At 49.9% G+C, this 26,715-nt stretch overlaps 1 protein-coding gene across 1 annotated transcript in view; it reads left to right on the plus strand.

Annotated features, from left to right (window-relative positions):
• The window catches only part of LOC145338735 (V-type proton ATPase catalytic subunit A-like), a 127,807-nt gene that overhangs the window by 12,472 nt on the left and 88,620 nt on the right, over positions 1 to 26,715 (plus strand). The window contains exon 10 of the mRNA XM_080183124.1: positions 761 to 824. Within this exon, the coding sequence (XP_080039250.1) occupies positions 761 to 824 (64 nt within the window). The remainder of the gene's footprint in view (positions 1 to 760; positions 825 to 26,715) is intronic.

Consider the following 26,715-nt stretch of genomic DNA (forward strand, 5'->3'; position numbering starts at 1 on the left):
GAGGGTCAGTATTTTGAGTGAGGGTCAGTATTGTGAGTGAGGGGGAGTGAGGGTCAGGGTTGTGAGTGAGGGGGGAGTGAGGGTCAGTGTTGTGAGTGAGGGGGAGTGAGGGTCAGTATTGTGAGTGAGGGGGAGAGCGGGTCAGTATTGTGAGTGAGGGGGAGTGAGGGTCAGTATTTTGAGCGAGGGGGAGAGAGGGTCAGTATTGTGAGTGAGGGGGAGTGAGGGTCAGTATTTTGAGTGAGGGGGAGAGAGGGTCAGTATTGTGAGTGAGGGTGAGTGAGGGTCAGTATTGTGTGTGAGGGGCAGTGAGGGTCAGTATTTTGAGTGAGGGGGAGTGAGGGTCAGTATTGTGAGTGAGGGGGAGTGAGGGTCAGTATTTTGAGTGAGGGTCAGTATTGTGAGTGAAGGTCAGTATTGTGAGTGAGGGTCAGTATTGTGAGTGAGTGGGAGTGAGGTTCAGTATTGTCAGAGAGGGTCAGTATTATGAGTGAGGGTCAGTATTGCGAGTGAGGGTCAGTATTGTGAGTGAGGGTCAGTATTGTGAGTGAGGGGGATTTTATGAGTGTATTTATTCTTCCTTGATATGAATCCCCTCCCCCTTCTCTCCCGGTACTCCGCTCCTCCCCTCCCCTCACCCCTCCTCCTTCCCCTCCGCTCCCAGTCCCTCTCCTCCGTCACCCTTTCTCCACTCATTCCCCACCTCCCCCTCTACACACTGTGACAGTGACTGATCTCTCTCCCTCTCTCTCTCTGTTAGTGTGTCTCCCCCTGGTGGGGATTTCTCTGACCCTGTCACCTCTGCCACGCTGGGGATTGTCCAGGTGAGGTCCCAATCCTCCGGCTAACACTTTCAGAGCAGGCATGAATATTGACCACTGCCTATACCGGGCGGGTTCAGTTCCGGCCTCGGGCTGCACATTCTCCCCGTGTCTGTGTGGGTTTCCTCCAGGTGCTCCGCTCCCTCCCACATGACGAAGGTGTGTACTTTAGGTAGATTGGACATGCTAAATGTCTGTGGTTATGGGGACAGCGGAGGATAGCAAGGAGGGGTGGTAGGAGAGGTGGAGAAGATGGAGAAGGGTAATATGCTCTCCAGAGAGTTGGTCCAGACTCGATGGGCTGAATGGCCTCTTTCCGCACTGTAGGAAAGAAATATCCAAATTAAGACCACCAGTCAATTAGTGTCAAGTTTCTTGAAGGGGGGGAAGGTCCATTCAGCCCCTCTCAAGCACGCTACAGGAACAGGAGGCCATTCAGCCCCTCTCATACATGTTACACAGGAACAGGAGGCCATTCAGCCCCTCTCAAACATGTTACACAGGAACAGGAGGCCATTCAGCCCCTCTCAAACATGTTACACAGGAACAGGAGGCCATTCAGCCCCTCTCATACATGTTACACAGGAACAGGAGGCCATTCAGCCCCTCTCAAACATGTTACACAGGAACAGGAGGCCATTCAGTCCCTCTCAAATATCTTAAACAGGATGAGGAGGCCATTCAGCCCCTCTCAAGCACGCTACAGGAACAGGAGGCCATTCAGCCCCTCTCATACATGTTACACAGGAACAGGAGGCCATTCAGCCCCACTCAAGCACGCTACAGGAACAGGAGGCCATTCAGCCCCTCTCATACATGTTACATGGGAAGAGGAGGCCATTCAGCCCCTCTCAAACATGTTACACGGAAACAGGAGGCCATTCAGCCCCTCTCAAACATGTTACACAGGAACAGGAGGCCATTCAGCCCCTCTTGACCATGTTATACAGGAACAGGAGGAAGCCATTCAGTCCTTCTCGAAATTGTTACTCAGGAACATGAAGAGGCCATTTAGTCCCTATCGAACATTTACTCAGGAACAGGAGACCCAGTCAGCACCACCCTCCTCTCCACTGCCGCTCAAGCCAGTTCAACAGGAAGCTCAATGAAATGCCCCTTAACCTTGTAAATTAGATTGAATACAAGCAGAGTTTGTGTAACCTTGCTGGGAATTTCTCTGTGTCACATTCTGATCGAGGTCAAGATAACTTTCCTTCTGCATGGTGCGCAGGACAGTTCACAGTAACTCCAGGCGTGGCTTAAGTAGCTGCAGGATAACTGCCAGCGCCTTTATACTGGAGACATTCAGGTTAATACTGCAGTAAACCATTGGGTCATTTTCTGTACCTGTTCAGGGCTGTTTAATGAGCCGTGTACCTGGACCAACCTTCACCCTCGCTGACCCTGACCCTCCCATTCCCCCTCCCTCCTCAACTTAACATCCAGCTTCCAGGAATCTCCCACACATTCCAGCACTTCGACATTGAAACCGGTCGTGGGAGGAGAGCCTCTGACATCACTCACTCACTCACTCACTCAGACTCACTCACTCACTCACTCACTCAGACTCACTCACTCACTCACTCAGACTCACTCACTCACTCACTCAGACTCACTCACTCACTCACTCACTCGCTCACTCGCTCACTCACTCACTCACTCAGACAGTCACTCACTCACTCACTCACTCACACTCACTCACTCACTCACTCAGACTCACTCACTCACTCACTCAGACTCACTCACTCACTCACTCAGACTCACTCACTCACTCATTCACTCAGACTCACTCACTCACTCAGACTCACTCACTCACTCACTCAGACTCACTCACTCACTCAGACTCACTCACTCACTCATTCACTCAGACTCACTCACTCACTCACTCAGACTCACTCACTCAGACTCACTCACTCACTCACTCACTCAGACTCACTCACTCACTCACTCAGACTCACTCACTCACTCAGACTCACTCACTCACTCACTCACTCAGACTCACTCACGCACTCAGACTCACTCACTCACTCAGACTCACTCAGATTCACTCACTCACTCACTCACTCACTCAGACTCAATCACTCACTCAGACTCAGTCACTCACTCACTCACTCAGACTCAATCACTCACTCAGACTCACTCACTCACTCAGACTCACTCACTCACTCACTCAGACTCACTCACGCACTCAGACTCACTCACTCACTCAGACTCACTCAGATTCACTCACTCAGAATCACTCACTCACTCAGACTCACTCACTCACTCACTCACTCACTCAGACTTACTCACTCACTCACTCAGACTCACTCTCTCAGACTCACTCACTCACTCAGACTCACTCACTCACTCAGACTCACTCAGATTCACTCACTCACTCACTCACTCAGACTCAATCACTCACTCAGACTCAGTCACTCACTCACTCACTCAGACTCAATCACTCACTCAGACTCACTCACTCACTCAGACTCACTCACTCAGACTCACTCACGCACTCAGACTCACTCACTCACTCAGACTCACTCAGATTCACTCACTCAGACTCACTCACTCAGACTCACTCACTCACTCACTCACTCACTCACCCAGACTTACTCACTCACTCACTCAGACTCACTCTCTCAGACTCACTCACTCACTCAGACTCACTCACTCACTCAGACTCACTCACTCTCTCAGACTCACTCACTCAGACTCACTCACTCACTCACTCAGACTCACTCACTCACTCAGACTCACTCAGACTCACTCACTCAGACTCACTCAGACTCACTCACTCACTCAGACTCACTCACTCACTCTGACTCACTCACTCACTCACTCACTCAGACTCACTCAGACTCACTCACTCACTCAGACTCACTCACTCACTCACTCAGACTCACTCACTCACTCAGACTCACTCACTCACTCAGACTCACTCAGACTCACTCAGACTCACTCACTCACTCAGACTCACTCATTCACTCACCCACTCAGACTCACTCACTCACTCACTCAGACTCACTCAGACTCACTCACTCACTCACTCAGACTCACTCACTCACTCACTCACTCAGACTCACTCACTCACTCACTCAGACTCACTCACTCACTCACTCAGACTAAATCACTCAGATTTACTCACTCACTCACTCACTCACTCAGACTCACTCACTCACTCAGTCACTCAGATTCACTCACTCACTCACTCAGACTCACTCACTCAGACTCACTCACACACTCACAGACTCACTCACACTCACACTCAGACTAACTCACTCACTCACAGGCTCACTCACTCACAGGCTCACTCACTCAGACTCACTCACTCACTCACTCAGACTCACACACACAGACACACTCACTCACTCAGACTCACTCACTCACTCAGACTCACTCACTCACTCACTCACTCAGACTCACTCAGACTCACTCACTCGCTCAGACTCACTCACTCACTCACTCAGACTCACTCAGACTCACTCACTCAATCAGACTCACTCACTCACTCACTCAGACTCACTCACTCACTCACTCAGACTCACTCACTCAGACTCACACATTCACTCACCCACTCAGACTCACTCACTCACTCACTCACTCACTCAGACTCACTCAGACTCACTCACTCACTCACTCAGACTCACTCACTCACGCAGACTCACTCACTCACTCACTCAGACTCACTCAGACTCACTCACTCACTCCGACTCACTCACTCACTCAGACTCACTCACTCACTCACTCAGACTCACTCACTCACTCAGACTCACTCACTCACTCAGACTCACTCACTCACTCACTCAGGCTCACTCACTCACTCAGACTCACTCAGACTCACTCACTCAGACTCACTCACTCACTCAGACTCACTCACTCACTCACTCACTCAGACTCACTCACTCAGACTCACTCACTCACTCACTCAGACTCACTCAGACTCACTCACTCACTCACTCAGACTCACTCAGACTCACTCACTCACTCAGACTCACTCACTCACTCCGACTCACTCACTCACTCAGACTCACTCACTCACTCAGACTCACTCACTCACTCAGACTCACTCACTCACTCAGACTCACTCACTCACTCACTCAGGCTCACTCACTCACTCAGACTCACTCAGACTCACTCACTCAGACTCACTCACTCACTCAGACTCACTCACTCACTCACTCACTCAGACTCACTCACTCAGACTCACTCACTCACTCACTCAGACTCACTCAGACTCACTCACTCACTCACTCAGACTCACTCAGACTCACTCACCCACTCAGACTCACTCACTCACTCACTCAGACTCACTCTGACTCACTCACTCACTCAAACTCACTCACTCAGACTCACTCACTCAGACTCACTCACTCACTCAGACTCACTCACTCACTCACTCACTCAGACTCACTCACTCACTCAGACTCACTCAGACTCACTCACTCACTCAGACTCACTCGTTCATTCACCCACTCAGAATCACTCACTCACTCCGACTCACTCTGACTCACTCTCTCACTCAGTCTCACTCACTCACTCACTCACTCAGACTCACTCACTCACTCACTCACTCAGACTCACTCACTCACTCAGACTCACTCACTCACTCAGACTCACTCACTCACTCACTCACTCACTCAGACTCACTCACTCACTCACTCAGATTCACTCACTCACTCACTCACTCAGACTCACTCACTCACTCAGACTCTCTCACTCACTCAGACTCACTCACTCACTCACTCAGACTCACTCAGACTCACTCACTCACTCATTCACTCAGACTCACTCACTCACTCACTCACTCAGACTCATTCACTCACTCACTCAGACTCACTTAGACTCACTCAGACTCACTCACTCACTCACTCACTCAGACTCACTCACTCTCTCAGACTCACTCACTCACTCACTCAGACTCACTCACTCACTCAGACTCACTCACTCACTCTCTCAGACTCACTCACTCAGACTCACTCACTCACTCACTCAGACTCACTCACTCACTCAGACTCACTCAGACTCACTCACTCAGACTCACTCACTCACTCAGACTCACTCATTCACTCACCCACTCAGACTCACTCACTCACTCACTCACTCAGACTCACTCACTCACTCACTCACTCAGACTCACTTACACACTCACTCAGACTCACTCACTCACTCAGACTCACTCACTCACTCACTCAGAATCACTCAGACTCACTCAGACTCACTCACTCACTCAGACTCACTCATTCACTCACCCACTCTGACTCACTCACTCACTCACTCAGACTCACTCACTCACTCAGACTCACTCACTCACTCACTCAGACTCACTCAGACTCACTCACTCACTCAGACTCACTCATTCACTCACCCACTCAGACTCACTCACTCACTCACTCAGACTCACTCAGACTCACTCACTCACTCACTCAAACTCACTCACTCACTCACTCACTCAGACTCACTCACTCACTCACTCAGACTGACTCACTCACTCACTCACTCAGACTCACTCACTCACTCAGACTCACTCACTCACTCAGACTCACTCACTCACTCACTCACTCAGAATTACTCACTCACTCACTCACTCACTCAGACTCACTCACTCACTCAGTCACTCAGATTCACTCACTCACTCACTCACTCAGACTCACTCACTCAGACTCACTCACACACTCACAGACTCACTCACACTCACACTCAGACTAACTCACTCACTCACAGGCTCACTCACTCACAGGCTCACTCACTCAGACTCACTCACTCACTCACTCAGACTCACTCACTCAGACCCACTCACTCACTCAGACTCACTCACTCACTCACTCACTCACTCAGACTCACTCACTCAGACTCACTCACTCAGACTCACTCACTCACTCAGACTCACTCATTCACTCACTCACTCACTAAGACTCACTCAGACTAACTCACTCACTCAGACTCACTCACTCAGACTCACTCACTCACTCAGACTCACTCACTCACTCACTCAGACTCACTCACTCACTCAGACTGACTCACTCACTCACTCAGACTCACTCAGACTCACTCACTCACTCAGACTCACTCATTCATTCACCCACTCAGACTCACTCACTCTCTCAGACTCACTCACTCACTCAGACTCACTCACTCACTCACTCAGACTCCCTCACTCACTCACTCAGGCTCACTCACTCACTCAGACTCACTCAGACTCACTCACTCAGACTCACTCACTCACTCAGACTCACTCACTCACTCACTCACTCAGACTCACTCACTCAGACTCACTCACTCACTCACTCAGACTCACTCAGACTCACTCACTCACTCAGACTTACTCAGACTCACTCACTCTCTCAGACTCACTCACTCACTCAGACTCACTCATTCACTCACCCACTCAGACTCACTCACTCACTCACTCACTCAGACTCACTCTGACTCACTCACTCACTCAGACTCACTCACTCAGACTCACTCACTCAGACTCACTCACTCACTCAGACTCACTCACTCACTCACTCACTCAGACTCACTCACTCACTCAGACTCACTCAGACTCACTCACTCACTCAGACTCACTCGTTCATTCACCCACTCAGAATCACTCACTCACTCCGACTCACTCTGACTCACTCTCTCACTCAGTCTCACTCACTCACTCACTCACTCAGACTCACTCACTCACTCACTCACTCAGACTCACTCACTCACTCAGACTCACTCACTCACTCAGACTCACTCACTCACTCACTCACTCAGACTCACTCACTCACTCACTCAGATTCACTCACTCACTCACTCACTCACTCAGACTCACTCACTCACTCAGACTCTCTCACTCACTCAGACTCACTCACTCACTCATTCACTCAGACTCACTCACTCACTCATTCAGACTCATTCACTCACTCACTCAGACTCACTTAGACTCACTCAGACTCACTCACTCACTCACTCAGACTCACTCACTCTCTCAGACTCACTCACTCACTCACTCAGACTCACTCACTCACTCAGACTCACTCACTCACTCAGACTCACTCAGACTCTCACTCAGACTCACTCAGACTCACTCACTCACTCAGACTCACTCACTCACTCAGACTCACTCATTCACTCACCCACTCAGACTCACTCACTCACTCACTCACTCAGACTCACTCACTCACTCACTCACTCAGACTCACTTACACACTCACTCAGACTCACTCACTCACTCAGACTCACTCACTCACTCACTCAGAATCACTCAGACTCACTCAGACTCACTCACTCACTCAGACTCACTCATTCACTCACCCACTCTGACTCACTCACTCACTCACTCACTCACTCAGACTCACTCACTCACTCAGACTCACTCACTCACTCACTCAGACTCACTCAGACTCACTCACTCACTCAGACTCATTCATTCACTCACCCACTCAGACTCACTCACTCACTCACTCAGACTCACTCAGACTCACTCACTCACTCACTCAAACTCACTCACTCACTCACTCACTCAGACTCACTCACTCACTCAGACTGACTCACTCACTCACTCACTCACTCAGACTCACTCACTCACTCAGACTCACTCACTCACTCAGACTCACTCACTCACTCACTCACTCAGATTTACTCACTCACTCACTCACTCAGACTCACTCACTCACTCAGTCACTCAGATTCACTCACTCACTCACTCACTCAGACTCACTCACTCAGACTCACTCACACACTCACAGACTCACTCACACTCACACTCAGACTAACTCACTCACTCACAGGCTCACTCACTCACAGGCTCACTCACTCAGACTCACTCACCCACTCACTCAGACTCACTCACTCAGACCCACTCACTCACTCAGACTAACTCACTCACTCACTCACTCAGACTCACTCACTCAGACTCACTCACTCAGACTCACTCACTCACTCAGACTCACTCAGACTCATTCACTCATTCAGACTCACTCAGACTCAAACACTCACTCAGACTCACTCACTCACTCAGACTCACTCACTCACTCACTCAGAATCACTCAGACTCACTCAGACTCACTCACTCACTCAGACTCACTCATTCACTCACCCACTCTGACTCACTCACTCACTCACTCACTCACTCAGACTCACTCACTCACTCAGACTCACTCACTCACTCACTCAGACTCACTCAGACTCACTCACTCACTCAGACTCATTCATTCACTCACCCACTCAGACTCACTCACTCACTCACTCAGACTCACTCAGACTCACTCACTCACTCACTCAAACTCACTCACTCACTCACTCACTCAGACTCACTCACTCACTCAGACTGACTCACTCACTCACTCACTCACTCAGACTCACTCACTCACTCAGACTCACTCACTCACTCAGACTCACTCACTCACTCACTCACTCAGATTTACTCACTCACTCACTCACTCAGACTCACTCACTCACTCTGTCACTCAGATTCACTCACTCACTCACTCACTCAGACTCACTCACTCAGACTCACTCACACACTCACAGACTCACTCACACTCACACTCAGACTAACTCACTCACTCACAGGCTCACTCACTCACAGGCTCACTCACTCAGACTCACTCACCCACTCACTCAGACTCACTCACTCAGACCCACTCACTCACTCAGACTAACTCACTCACTCACTCACTAAGACTCACTCAGACTAACTCACTCACTCAGACTCACTCACTCAGACTCACTCACTCACTCAGACTCACTCACTCACTCACTCAGACTCACTCACTCACTCAGAGTGACTCACTCACTCACTCAGACTCACTCAGACTCACTCACTCACTCAGACTCACTCATTCATTCACCCACTCAGACTCACTCACTCTCTCAGACTCACTCAGACTCACTCACTCACTCAGACTCACTCACTCACTCACTCAGACTCACTCACTCAGGCTCACTCACTCAGACTCACTCACTCACTCAGACTCACTCACTCACTCTGACTCACTCACTCACTCAGACTCACTCACTCACTCACTCACTCAGACTCACTCACTCACTCACTCAGATTCACTCACTCACTCACTCACTCAGACTCTCTCACTCACTCAGACTCACAGACTCACTCACTCAGTCAGTCACTCAGATTCACTCACTCACTCACTCACTCAGACTCACTCACTCAGACTCACTCACACACTCACACTCACACTCACACTCAGACTCACTCACTCACTCACAGGCTCACTCTCTCAGACTCACTCAATCACTCACTCAGACTCACTCACTCAGACTCACTCACTCACTCAGACTCACTCACTCACTCACTCAGACTCACTCACTCACTCACTCACTCACTCATTCACTCAGACTCACTCACTCACTCACTCAGACTCACTCACTCACTCACTCAGACTCACTTAGACTCACTCAGACTCACCCACTCACTCACTCACTCTCAGACTCACTCACTCACTCAGTCAGACTCACTCAGATTCAATCAGACTCACTCACTCAGACTCACTCACTCACTCAGACTCACTCACTCACTCACTCAGACTCACTCACGCACTCAGACTCACTCACTCACTCAGACTCACTCAGATTCACTCACTCACTCACTCAGACTCAATCACTCACTCAGACTCACTCACTCACTCACTCAGACTCACTTACTCAGACTCACTCACTCACTCACTCACTCAGACTCACTCACTCACTCAGACACACCCACTCACTCAGACTCACTCAGACTCACTCACTCAGACTCCCTCACTCACTCACTCAGACTCACTCACGCACTCAGACTCACTCACTCACTCAGACTCAGATTCACTCACTCACTCACTCACTCAGACTCACTCACTCACTCAGACTCACCCACTCACTCAGACTCACTCAGACTCACTCACTCAGACTCACTCACTCACTCAGACTCACTCACTCACTCACTCAGACTCACTCACGCACTCAGACTCACTCACTCACTCAGACTCACTCAGATTCACTCACTCACTCACTCAATCACTCACTCAGACTCACTCACTCACTCACTCAGACTCACTCACTCAGACTCACTCGCTCAGACTCACTCACTCACTCAGACTCACTCACTAACTCACACTCACCCACTCACTCAGACTCACTCAGACTCACTCACTCAGACTCACTCACTCACTCACTCACTCACTCAGACTTACTCACTCACTCACTCAGACTCACTCTCTCAGACTCACTCGCTCACTCAGACTCACTCACTCACTCAGACTCACTCACTCACTCTCTCAGACTCACTCACTCAGACTCACTCACTCACTCACTCAGACTCACGCACTCACTCAGACTCACTCAGACTCACTCACTCAGACTCACTCAGACTCACTCACTCACTCAGACTCACTCACTCACTCAGACTCACTCATTCACTCACCCACTCAGACTCACTCACTCACTCACTCACTCACTCAGGCTCACTCAGACTCACTCAGACTCACTCACTCACTCAGACTCACTAACTCACTCACTCAGACTCACTCACTCACTCAGACTCACTCACTCACTCACTCAGACTCACTCAGACTCACTCGTTCATTCACCCACTCCGACTCACTCACTCTCTCAGACACACTCAGACTCACTCACTCACTCAGACTCACTCACTCACTCACTCAGACTCACTCACTCAGACTCACTCACTCACTCACTCACTCAGACTCACTCACTCACTCTGACTCACTCACTCACTCACTCACTCAGACTCACTCACTCACTCACTCAGACTCACTCAGACTCACTCACTCACTCAGACTCACTCATTCACTCACCCACTCAGACTCACTCACTCACTCACTCAGACTCACTCAGACTCACTCACTCACTCACTCAGACTCACTCACTCACTCACTCAGAATCACTCACTCACTCACTCAGACTCACTCACTCACTCAGACTCACTCACTCACTCACTCAGACTCACTCACGCACTCAGACTCACTCACTGACTCAGACTCACTCACATTCACTCACTCACTCACTCACTCAGACTCAATCACTCACTCAGACTCACTCACTCACTCACTCACTCAGACTCACTCACTCAGACTCACTCACTCAGACTCACTCACTCACTCACTCAGACTCACTCACTCACTCAGACTCACCCACTCACTCAGACTCACTCAGACTCACTCACTCAGACTCACTCACTCACTCAGACTCACTCACTCACTCACTCAGACTCACTCACGCACTCAGACTCACTCACTCACTCAGACTCACTCAGATTCACTCACTCACTCACTCAGACTCACTCATTCACTCAGGCTCACCCACTCACTCAGACTCACACAGACTCACTCACTCAGACTCACTCACTCACTCAGACTCACTCACGCACTCAGACTCACTCACTCATTCAGACTCACTCAGATTCACTCACTCACTCACTCACTCAGACTCAATCACTCACTCACTCAGACTCACTCACTCAGACTCACTCACTCACTCACTCACTCAGGCTCACTCACTCACTCACTCAGACTCACTCACTCAGACTCAGTCACTCAGACTCACTCACTCACTCACTCAGACTCACTCACTCACTCAGACTCACCCACTCACTCAGACTCACTCAGACTCACTCACTCAGACTCACTCACTCACTCAGACTCACTCACTCACTCACTCACTCAGACTTACTCACTCACTCACTCAGACTCACTCTCTCAGACTCACTCACTCACTCAGACTCACTCACTCACTCAGACTCACTCACTCACTCTCTCAGACTCACTCACTCAGACTCACTCACTCACTCACTCAGACTCACTCACTCACTCAGACTCACTCAGACTCACTCACTCAGACTCACTCAGACTCACTCACTCACTCAGACTCACTCATTCACTCACCCACTCAGACTCACTCACTCACTCACTCACTCACTCAGACTCACTCAGACTCACTCAGACTCACTCACTCACTCACTCAGATTCACTCACTCACTCAGTCTCACTCACTCACTCAGACTCACTCACTCACTCACTCACTCAGACTCACTCAGACTCATTCAGACTCACTCATTCATTCACCCACTCAGACTCACTCACTCTCTCAGACTCACTCAGACTCACTCACTGACTCAGACTCACTCACTCACTCACTCACTCACTTATTCAGACTCACTCACTCAGACTCACTCACTCACTGAGACTCACTCACTCACTCTGACTCACTCACTCACTCACTCAGACTCACTCACTCACTCACCCACTCAGACTCACTCACTCTCTCAGACTTACTCAGACTCACTCACTGACTCAGACTCACTCACTCACTCAGACTCACTCACTCAGACTCACTCACTCACTCAGACTCACTCAGATTCACTCACTCACTCACTCACTCAGACTCAATCACTCACTCAGACTCACTCACTCACTCAGACTCACTCACTCAGACTCACTCAATCAGACTCACTCACTCACTCACTCAGACTCACTCACTCACTCAGACTCACCCACTCACTCAGACTCACTCACTCACTCAGACTCACTCACTCACTCAGACTCACTCATTCACTCACCCACTCAGACTCACTCACTCACTCAGACTCACTCAGACTCACTCAGACTCACTCACTAACTCACTCACTCAGACTCACTCACTCAATCACTCAGACTCACTCACTCACTCAGACTCACTCACTCACTCACTCACTCAGACTCACTCAGACTCACTCAGACTCACTCACTCACTCACTCACTCACTCAGACTTACTCACTCACTCACTCAGACTCACTCTCTCAGACTCACTCGCTCACTCAGACTCACTCACTCACTCAGACTCACTCACTCACTCTCTCAGACTCACTCACTCAGACTCACTCACTCACTCACTCAGACTCACGCACTCACTCAGACTCACTCAGACTCACTCACTCAGACTCACTCAGACTCACTCACTCACTCAGACTCACTCACTCACTCAGACTCACTCATTCACTCACCCACTCAGACTCACTCACTCACTCACTCACTCACTCAGGCTCACTCAGACTCACTCAGACTCACTCACTCACTCACTCACTCAGACTCACTAACTCACTCACTCAGACTCACTCACTCACTCAGACTCACTCACTCACTCACTCAGACTCACTCAGACTCACTCGTTCATTCACCCACTCCGACTCACTCACTCTCTCAGACACACTCAGACTCACTCACTCACTCAGACTCACTCACTCACTCACTCAGACTCACTCACTCAGACTCACTCACTCACTCACTCACTCAGACTCACTCACTCACTCTGACTCACTCACTCACTCACTCACTCAGACTCACTCACTCACTCACTCAGACTCACTCAGACTCACTCACTCACTCAGACTCACTCATTCACTCACCCACTCAGACTCACTCACTCACTCACTCAGACTCACTCAGACTCACTCACTCACTCACTCAGACTCACTCACTCACTCACTCAGAATCACTCACTCACTCACTCAGACTCACTCACTCACTCACTCAGACTCACTCACTCACTCACTCAGACTCACTCACGCACTCAGACTCACTCACTCACTCAGACTCACTCACATTCACTCACTCACTCACTCAGACTCAATCACTCACTCAGACTCACTCACTCACTCACTCACTCAGACTCACTCACTCAGACTCACTCACTCAGACTCACTCACTCACTCACTCAGACTCACCCACTCACTCAGACTCACTCAGACTCACTCACTCAGACTCACTCACTCACTCAGACTCACTCACTCACTCTCTCAGACTCACTCACGCACTCAGACTCACTCACTCACTCAGACTCACTCAGATTCACTCACTCACTCACTCAGACTCACTCATTCACTCAGGCTCACCCACTCACTCAGACTCACACAGACTCACTCACTCAGACTCACTCACTCACTCAGACTCACTCACGCACTCAGACTCACTCACTCATTCAGACTCACTCAGATTCACTCACTCACTCACTCACTCAGACTCAATCACTCACTCACTCAGACTCACTCACTCAGATTCACTCACTCACTCACTCACTCAGACTCACTCACTCACTCACTCAGACTCACTCACTCAGACTCAGTCACTCAGACTCACTCACTCACTCAGACTCACTCACTCACTCAGACTCACCCACTCACTCAGACTCACTCAGACTCACTCACTCAGACTCACTCACTCACTCAGACTCACTCACTCACTCACTCACTCAGACTTACTCACTCACTCACTCAGACTCACTCTCTCAGACTCACTCACTCACTCAGACTCACTCACTCACTCAGACTCACTCACTCACTCTCTCAGACTCACTCACTCAGACTCACTCACTCACTCACTCAGACTCACTCACTCACTCAGACTCACTCAGACTCACTCACTCAGACTCACTCAGACTCACTCACTCACTCACTCAGACTCACTCATTCACTCACCCACTCAGACTCACTCACTCACTCACTCACTCACTCACTCAGACTCACTCAGACTCACTCAGACTCACTCACTCACTCACTCAGATTCACTCACTCACTCAGTCTCACTCACTCACTCAGACTCACTCACTCACTCACTCAGACTCACTCAGACTCATTCAGACTCACTCATTCATTCACCCACTCAGACTCACTCACTCTCTCAGACTCACTCAGACTCACTCACTGACTCAGACTCACTCACTCACTCACTCACTCACTTATTCAGACTCACTCACTCAGACTCACTCACTCACTGAGACTCACTCACTCACTCTGACTCACTCACTCACTCACTCAGACTCACTCACTCACTCACCCACTCAGACTCACTCACTCTCTCAGACTTACTCAGACTCACTCACTGACTCAGACTCACTCACTCACTCAGACTCACTCACTCAGACTCACTCACTCACTCAGACTCACAGACTCACTCACTCAGTCAGTCACTCAGATTCACTCACTCACTCACTCAGACTCACTCACTCAGACTCACTCACACACTCACACTCACACTCACACTCAGACTCACTCACTCACTCACAGGCTCACTCTCTCAGACTCACTCAATCACTCACTCAGACTCACTCACTCAGACTCACTCACTCACTCAGACTCACTCACTCACTCACTCACTCAGACTCACTCACTCACTCACTTACTCACTCATTCACTCAGACTCACTCACTCACTCACTCAGACTCACTCACTCACTCACTCAGACTCACTTAGACTCACTCAGACTCACCCACTCACTCACTCACTCTCAGACTCACTCACTCACACAGTCAGACTCACTCAGATTCAATCAGACTCACTCACTCAGACTCACTCACTCACTCAGACTCACTCACTCACTCACTCAGACTCACTCACACACTCAGAATCACTCACTCACTCAGACTCACTCAGATTCACTCACTCACTCACTCAGACTCAATCACTCACTCAGACTCACTCACTCACTCACTCAGACTCACTTACTCAGACTCACTCACTCACTCACTCAGACTCACTCACTCACTCAGACACACCCACTCACTCAGACTCACTCAGACTCACTCACTCAGACTCCCTCACTCACTCACTCAGACTCACTCACGCACTCAGACTCACTCACTCACTCAGACTCACTCAGATTCACTCACTCACTCACTCACTCAGACTCACTCACTCACTCAGACTCACCCACTCACTCAGACTCACTCAGACTCACTCACTCAGACTCACTCACTCACTCAGACTCACTCACTCACTCACTCAGACTCACTCACGCACTCAGACTCACTCACTCACTCAGACTCACTCAGATTCACTCACTCACTCACTCAATCACTCACTCAGACTCACTCACTCACTCACTCAGACTCACTCACTCAGACTCACTCGCTCAGACTCACTCACTCACTCAGACTCACTCACTAACTCACACTCACCCACTCACTCAGACTCACTCAGACTCACTCACTCAGACTCACTCACTCACTCACTCACTCACTCAGACTTACTCACTCACTCACTCAGACTCACTCTCTCAGACTCACTCGCTCACTCAGACTCACTCACTCACTCAGACTCACTCACTCACTCTCTCAGACTCACTCACTCAGACTCACTCACTCACTCACTCAGACTCACGCACTCACTCAGACTCACTCAGACTCACTCACTCAGACTCACTCAGACTCACTCACTCACTCAGACTCACTCACTCACTCAGACTCACTCATTCACTCACCCACTCAGACTCACTCACTCACTCACTCACTCACTCAGGCTCACTCAGACTCACTCAGACTCACTCACTCACTCAGACTCACTAACTCACTCACTCAGACTCACTCACTCACTCAGACTCACTCACTCACTCACTCAGACTCACTCAGACTCACTCGTTCATTCACCCACTCCGACTCACTCACTCTCTCAGACACACTCAGACTCACTCACTCACTCAGACTCACTCACTCACTCACTCAGACTCACTCACTCAGACTCACTCACTCACTCACTCACTCAGACTCACTCACTCACTCTGACTCACTCACTCACTCACTCACTCAGACTCACTCACTCACTCACTCAGACTCACTCAGACTCACTCACTCACTCAGACTCACTCATTCACTCACCCACTCAGACTCACTCACTCACTCACTCAGACTCACTCAGACTCACTCACTCACTCACTCAGACTCACTCACTCACTCACTCAGAATCACTCACTCACTCACTCAGACTCACTCACTCACTCAGACTCACTCACTCACTCACTCAGACTCACTCACGCACTCAGACTCACTCACTGACTCAGACTCACTCACATTCACTCACTCACTCACTCACTCAGACTCAATCACTCACTCAGACTCACTCACTCACTCACTCACTCAGACTCACTCACTCAGACTCACTCACTCAGACTCACTCACTCACTCACTCAGACTCACTCACTCACTCAGACTCACCCACTCACTCAGACTCACTCAGACTCACTCACTCAGACTCACTCACTCACTCAGACTCACTCACTCACTCACTCAGACTCACTCACGCACTCAGACTCACTCACTCACTCAGACTCACTCAGATTCACTCACTCACTCACTCAGACTCACTCATTCACTCAGGCTCACCCACTCACTCAGACTCACACAGACTCACTCACTCAGACTCACTCACTCACTCAGACTCACTCACGCACTCAGACTCACTCACTCATTCAGACTCACTCAGATTCACTCACTCACTCACTCACTCAGACTCAATCACTCACTCACTCAGACTCACTCACTCAGACTCACTCACTCACTCACTCACTCAGGCTCACTCACTCACTCACTCAGACTCACTCACTCAGACTCAGTCACTCAGACTCACTCACTCACTCACTCAGACTCACTCACTCACTCAGACTCACCCACTCACTCAGACTCACTCAGACTCACTCACTCAGACTCACTCACTCACTCAGACTCACTCACTCACTCACTCACTCAGACTTACTCACTCACTCACTCAGACTCACTCTCTCAGACTCACTCACTCACTCAGACTCACTCACTCACTCAGACTCACTCACTCACTCTCTCAGACTCACTCACTCAGACTCACTCACTCACTCACTCAGACTCACTCACTCACTCAGACTCACTCAGACTCACTCACTCAGACTCACTCAGACTCACTCACTCACTCAGACTCACTCATTCACTCACCCACTCAGACTCACTCACTCACTCACTCACTCACTCAGACTCACTCAGACTCACTCAGACTCACTCACTCACTCACTCAGATTCACTCACTCACTCAGTCTCACTCACTCACTCAGACTCACTCACTCACTCACTCAGACTCACTCAGACTCATTCAGACTCACTCATTCATTCACCCACTCAGACTCACTCACTCTCTCAGACTCACTCAGACTCACTCACTGACTCAGACTCACTCACTCACTCACTCACTCACTCATTCAGACTCACTCACTCAGACTCACTCACTCACTGAGACTCACTCACTCACTCTGACTCACTCACTCACTCACTCAGACTCACTCACTCACTCACCCACTCAGACTCACTCACTCTCTCAGACTTACTCAGACTCACTCACTGACTCAGACTCACTCACTCACTCAGACTCACTCACTCAGACTCACTCACTCACTCAGACTCACTCAGATTCACTCACTCACTCACTCACTCAGACTCAATCACTCACTCAGACTCACTCACTCACTCAGACTCACTCACTCAGACTCACTCAATCAGACTCACTCACTCACTCACTCAGACTCACTCACTCACTCAGACTCACCCACTCACTCAGACTCACTCACTCACTCAGACTCACTCACTCACTCAGACTCACTCATTCACTCACCCACTCAGACTCACTCACTCACTCAGACTCACTCAGACTCACTCAGACTCACTCACTAACTCACTCACTCAGACTCACTCACTCAATCACTCAGACTCACTCACTCACTCAGACTCACTCACTCACTCACTCACTCAGACTCACTCAGACTCACTCAGACTCACTCACTCACTCACTCACTCACTCAGACTTACTCACTCACTCACTCAGACTCACTCTCTCAGACTCACTCGCTCACTCAGACTCACTCACTCACTCAGACTCACTCACTCACTCTCTCAGACTCACTCACTCAGACTCACTCACTCACTCACTCAGACTCACGCACTCACTCAGACTCACTCAGACTCACTCACTCAGACTCACTCAGACTCACTCACTCACTCAGACTCACTCACTCACTCAGACTCACTCATTCACTCACCCACTCAGACTCACTCACTCACTCACTCACTCACTCAGGCTCACTCAGACTCACTCAGACTCACTCACTCACTCACTCACTCAGACTCACTAACTCACTCACTCAGACTCACTCACTCACTCAGACTCACTCACTCACTCACTCAGACTCACTCAGACTCACTCGTTCATTCACCCACTCCGACTCACTCACTCTCTCAGACACACTCAGACTCACTCACTCACTCAGACTCACTCACTCACTCACTCAGACTCACTCACTCAGACTCACTCACTCACTCACTCACTCAGACTCACTCACTCACTCTGACTCACTCACTCACTCACTCACTCACTCAGACTCACTCACTCACTCACTCAGACTCACTCAGACTCACTCACTCACTCAGACTCACTCATTCACTCACCCACTCAGACTCACTCACTCACTCACTCAGACTCACTCAGACTCACTCACTCACTCACTCAGACTCACTCACTCACTCACTCAGAATCACTCACTCACTCACTCAGACTCACTCACTCACTGACTCAGACTCACTCACTCACTCACTCAGACTCACTCACGCACTCAGACTCACTCACTCACTCAGACTCACTCACATTCACTCACTCACTCACTCAGACTCAATCACTCACTCAGACTCACTCACTCACTCACTCACTCAGACTCACTCACTCAGACTCACTCACTCAGACTCACTCACTCACTCACTCAGACTCACCCACTCACTCAGACTCACTCAGACTCACTCACTCAGACTCACTCACTCACTCAGACTCACTCACTCACTCTCTCAGACTCACTCACGCACTCAGACTCACTCACTCACTCAGACTCACTCAGATTCACTCACTCACTCACTCAGACTCACTCATTCACTCAGGCTCACCCACTCACTCAGACTCACACAGACTCACTCACTCAGACTCACTCACTCACTCAGACTCACTCACGCACTCAGACTCACTCACTCATTCAGACTCACTCAGATTCACTCACTCACTCACTCACTCAGACTCAATCACTCACTCACTCAGACTCACTCACTCAGATTCACTCACTCACTCACTCACTCAGACTCACTCACTCACTCACTCAGACTCACTCACTCAGACTCAGTCACTCAGACTCACTCACTCACTCAGACTCACTCACTCACTCAGACTCACCCACTCACTCAGACTCACTCAGACTCACTCACTCAGACTCACTCACTCACTCAGACTCACTCACTCACTCACTCACTCAGACTTACTCACTCACTCACTCAGACTCACTCTCTCAGACTCACTCACTCACTCAGACTCACTCACTCACTCAGACTCACTCACTCACTCTCTCAGACTCACTCACTCAGACTCACTCACTCACTCACTCAGACTCACTCACTCACTCAGACTCACTCAGACTCACTCACTCAGACTCACTCAGACTCACTCACTCACTCACTCAGACTCACTCATTCACTCACCCACTCAGACTCACTCACTCACTCACTCACTCACTCAGACTCACTCAGACTCACTCAGACTCACTCACTCACTCACTCAGATTCACTCACTCACTCAGTCTCACTCACTCACTCAGACTCACTCACTCACTCACTCAGACTCACTCAGACTCATTCAGACTCACTCATTCATTCACCCACTCAGACTCACTCACTCTCTCAGACTCACTCAGACTCACTCACTGACTCAGACTCACTCACTCACTCACTCACTCACTTATTCAGACTCACTCACTCAGACTCACTCACTCACTGAGACTCACTCACTCACTCTGACTCACTCACTCACTCACTCAGACTCACTCACTCACTCACCCACTCAGACTCACTCACTCTCTCAGACTTACTCAGACTCACTCACTGACTCAGACTCACTCACTCACTCAGACTCACTCACTCAGACTCACTCACTCACTCAGACTCACTCAGATTCACTCACTCACTCACTCACTCAGACTCAATCACTCACTCAGACTCACTCACTCACTCAGACTCAGTCACACAGACTCACTCACTCAGACTCACTCACTCACTCACTCAGACTCACTCACTCACTCAGACTCACCCACTCACTCAGACTCACTCACTCACTCAGACTCACTCACTCACTCAGACTCACTCATTCACTCACCCACTCAGACTCACTCACTCACTCAGACTCACTCAGACTCACTCAGACTCACTCGCTAACTCACTCACTCAGACTCACTCACTCAATCACTCAGACTCACTCACTCACTCAGACTCACTCACTCACTCAGACTCACTCAGACTCCCTCAGACTCACTCACTCACTCAGACTCACTCATTCCCTCACCCACTCAGACTCACTCACTCACTCACTCAGACTCACTCAGACTCACTCACTCACTCAGACTCACTCACTCACTCACTCACTCAGACTCACTCACTCAGACTCACTCACTCACTCACTCAGACTCACTCAGACTCACTCACTCACTCAGACTCACTCAGACTCACTCACTCACTCAGACTCACTCACTCACTCAGACTCACTCATTCACTCACCCACTCAGACTCACTCACTCACTCACTCACTCAGACTCACTCTGACTCACTCACTCACTCAGACTCACTCACTCAGACTCACTCACTCAGACTCACTCACTCACTCAGACTCACTCACTCACTCAGACTCACTCACTCACTCAGACTCACTCAGACTCACTCACTCACTCAGACTCACTCATTCATTCACCACTCAGACTCACTCACTCACTCAGACTCACTCACTCACTCACTCAGACTCACTCACTCACTCGCTCAGATTCACTCACTCACTCAATCACTCACTCAGTCTCACTCACTCACTCAGACTCACAGACTCACTCACTCAGTCAGTCACTCAGATTCACTCACTCACTCACTCACTCAGACTCACTCACTCAGGCTCACTCACACACTCACACTCACACTCACACTCACACTCAGACTCACTCACTCACTCACAGGCTCACTCACTCAGACTCACTCACTCACTCACTCACTCAGACTCACTCACTCACTCAGACTCTCTCACTCACTCAGACTCACTCACTCACTCACTCAGACTCACTCAGACTCACTCACTCACTCATTCACTCAGACTCACTCACTCACTCACTCAGACTCATTCACTCACTCACTCAGACTCACTTAGACTCACTCAGACTCACTCACTCACTCACTCAGACTCACTCACTCTCTCAGACTCACTCACTCACTCAGACTCACTCACTCACTCAGACTCACTCACTCACTCTCTCAGACTCACTCACTCAGACTCACTCACTCACTCACTCAGACTCACTCACTCACTCAGACTCACTCAGACTCACTCACTCAGACTCACTCACTCACTCAGACTCACTCATGCACTCACCCACTCAGACTCACTCACTCACTCACTCACTCACTCAGTCACTCTCACTCACTCACTCACTCACACTCACTCACACTCACTCACACACTCACTCAGACTCACTCACTCACTCAGACTCACTCACTCACTCACTCAGACTCACTCAGACTCACTCACTCACTCAGACTCACTCATTCACTCACCCACTCAGACTCACTCACTCACTCACTCAGACTCACTCAGACTCACTCACTCACTCACTCAGACTCACTCACTCATTCAGACTCACTCACTCACTCACTCACTCAGACTCACTCACTCACTCACTCAGACTCACTCACTCACTCAGACTCACTCATTCACTCACCCACTCAGACTCACTCACTCACTCACTCAGACTCACTCACTCACTCAGACTCACTCAGACTCACTCACTCAGACTCACTCACTCACTCAGACTCACTCATGCACTCACCCACTCAGACTCACTCACTCACTCACTCACTCAGTCACTCTCACTCACTCACTCACTCAGACTCACTCACACTCACTCACACACTCACTCAGACTCACTCACTCACTCAGACTCTCTCACTCACTCACTCAGACTCACTCAGACTCACTCAGACTCACTCACTCACTCAGACTCACTCATTCACTCACCCACTCAGACTCACTCACTCACTCACTCAGACTCACTCAGACTCACTCACTCACTCACTCAGACTCACTCACTCACTCAGACTCACTCACTCACTCACTCACTCAGACTCACTCACTCACTCACTCAGACTCACTCACTCACTCAGACTCACTCATTCACTCACCCACTCAGACTCACTCACTCACTCACTCAGACTCACTCACTCACTCACTCACTCTGACTCACTCACTCACTCACTCAGACTCACTCACTCACTCACTCAGACTCACTCACTCACTCACTTACTCAGACTCACTCACTCACTCAGACTCACTCACTCACTCAGACTCACTCACTCACTTACTCAGACTCACTCACTCACTCACTCAGACTCACTCACTCACTCACTCACTCAGACTCACTCACTCACTCACTCAGACTCACTCACTCACTCACTCAGACTCACTCACTCACTCACTCAGACTCAGACTCACTCAGACTCACTCACTCACTCAGACTCACTCATTCACTCACCCACTCAGACTCACTCACTCTCTCACTCAGACTCACTCACTCAGACTCACTCAGACTCACTCACTCAGACTCACTCACTCACTCAGACTCACTCATTCACTCACCCACTCAGACTCACTCACTCACTCACTCACTCACTCAGACTCACTCAGACTCACTCAGACTCACTCACTCACTCACTCAGATTCACTCACTCACTCAGTCTCACTCACTCACTCAGACTCACTCACTCACTCACTCAGACTCACTCAGACTCATTCAGACTCACTCATTCATTCACCCACTCAGACTCACTCACTCTCTCAGACTCACTCAGACTCACTCACTGACTCAGACTCACTCACTCACTCACTCACTCACTTATTCAGACTCACTCACTCAGACTCACTCACTCACTGAGACTCACTCACTCACTCTGACTCACTCACTCACTCACTCAGACTCACTCACTCACTCACCCACTCAGACTCACTCACTCTCTCAGACTTACTCAGACTCACTCACTGACTCAGACTCACTCACTCACTCAGACTCACTCACTCAGACTCACTCACTCACTCAGACTCACTCAGATTCACTCACTCACTCACTCACTCAGACTCAATCACTCACTCAGACTCACTCACTCACTCAGACTCAGTCACACAGACTCACTCACTCAGACTCACTCACTCACTCACTCAGACTCACTCACTCACTCAGACTCACCCACTCACTCAGACTCACTCACTCACTCAGACTCACTCACTCACTCAGACTCACTCATTCACTCACCCACTCAGACTCACTCACTCACTCAGACTCACTCAGACTCACTCAGACTCACTCGCTAACTCACTCACTCAGACTCACTCACTCAATCACTCAGACTCACTCACTCACTCAGACTCACTCACTCACTCAGACTCACTCAGACTCCCTCAGACTCACTCACTCACTCAGACTCACTCATTCCCTCACCCACTCAGACTCACTCACTCACTCACTCAGACTCACTCAGACTCACTCACTCACTCAGACTCACTCACTCACTCACTCACTCAGACTCACTCACTCAGACTCACTCACTCACTCACTCAGACTCACTCAGACTCACTCACTCACTCAGACTCACTCAGACTCACTCACTCACTCAGACTCACTCACTCACTCAGACTCACTCATTCACTCACCCACTCAGACTCACTCACTCACTCACTCACTCAGACTCACTCTGACTCACTCACTCACTCAGACTCACTCACTCAGACTCACTCACTCAGACTCACTCACTCACTCAGACTCACTCACTCACTCAGACTCACTCACTCACTCAGACTCACTCAGACTCACTCACTCACTCAGACTCACTCATTCATTCACCACTCAGACTCACTCACTCACTCAGACTCACTCACTCACTCACTCAGACTCACTCACTCACTCGCTCAGATTCACTCACTCACTCAATCACTCACTCAGTCTCACTCACTCACTCAGACTCACAGACTCACTCACTCAGTCAGTCACTCAGATTCACTCACTCACTCACTCACTCAGACTCACTCACTCAGGCTCACTCACACACTCACACTCACACTCACACTCACACTCAGACTCACTCACTCACTCACAGGCTCACTCACTCAGACTCACTCACTCACTCACTCACTCAGACTCACTCACTCACTCAGACTCTCTCACTCACTCAGACTCACTCACTCACTCACTCAGACTCACTCAGACTCACTCACTCACTCATTCACTCAGACTCACTCACTCACTCACTCAGACTCATTCACTCACTCACTCAGACTCACTTAGACTCACTCAGACTCACTCACTCACTCACTCAGACTCACTCACTCTCTCAGACTCACTCACTCACTCAGACTCACTCACTCACTCAGACTCACTCACTCACTCTCTCAGACTCACTCACTCAGACTCACTCACTCACTCACTCAGACTCACTCACTCACTCAGACTCACTCAGACTCACTCACTCAGACTCACTCACTCACTCAGACTCACTCATGCACTCACCCACTCAGACTCACTCACTCACTCACTCACTCACTCAGTCACTCTCACTCACTCACTCACTCACACTCACTCACACTCACTCACACACTCACTCAGACTCACTCACTCACTCAGACTCACTCACTCACTCACTCAGACTCACTCAGACTCACTCACTCACTCAGACTCACTCATTCACTCACCCACTCAGACTCACTCACTCACTCACTCAGACTCACTCAGACTCACTCACTCACTCACTCAGACTCACTCACTCATTCAGACTCACTCACTCACTCACTCACTCAGACTCACTCACTCACTCACTCAGACTCACTCACTCACTCAGACTCACTCATTCACTCACCCACTCAGACTCACTCACTCACTCACTCAGACTCACTCACTCACTCAGACTCACTCAGACTCACTCACTCAGACTCACTCACTCACTCAGACTCACTCATGCACTCACCCACTCAGACTCACTCACTCACTCACTCACTCAGTCACTCTCACTCACTCACTCACTCAGACTCACTCACACTCACTCACACAC

Source organism: Carcharhinus amblyrhynchos, unplaced genomic scaffold, assembly GCF_965287045.1.
Source record: "Carcharhinus amblyrhynchos unplaced genomic scaffold, sCarAmb.v2.hapA chromosome_157, whole genome shotgun sequence".
NCBI lineage: Eukaryota > Metazoa > Chordata > Chondrichthyes > Carcharhiniformes > Carcharhinidae > Carcharhinus > Carcharhinus amblyrhynchos.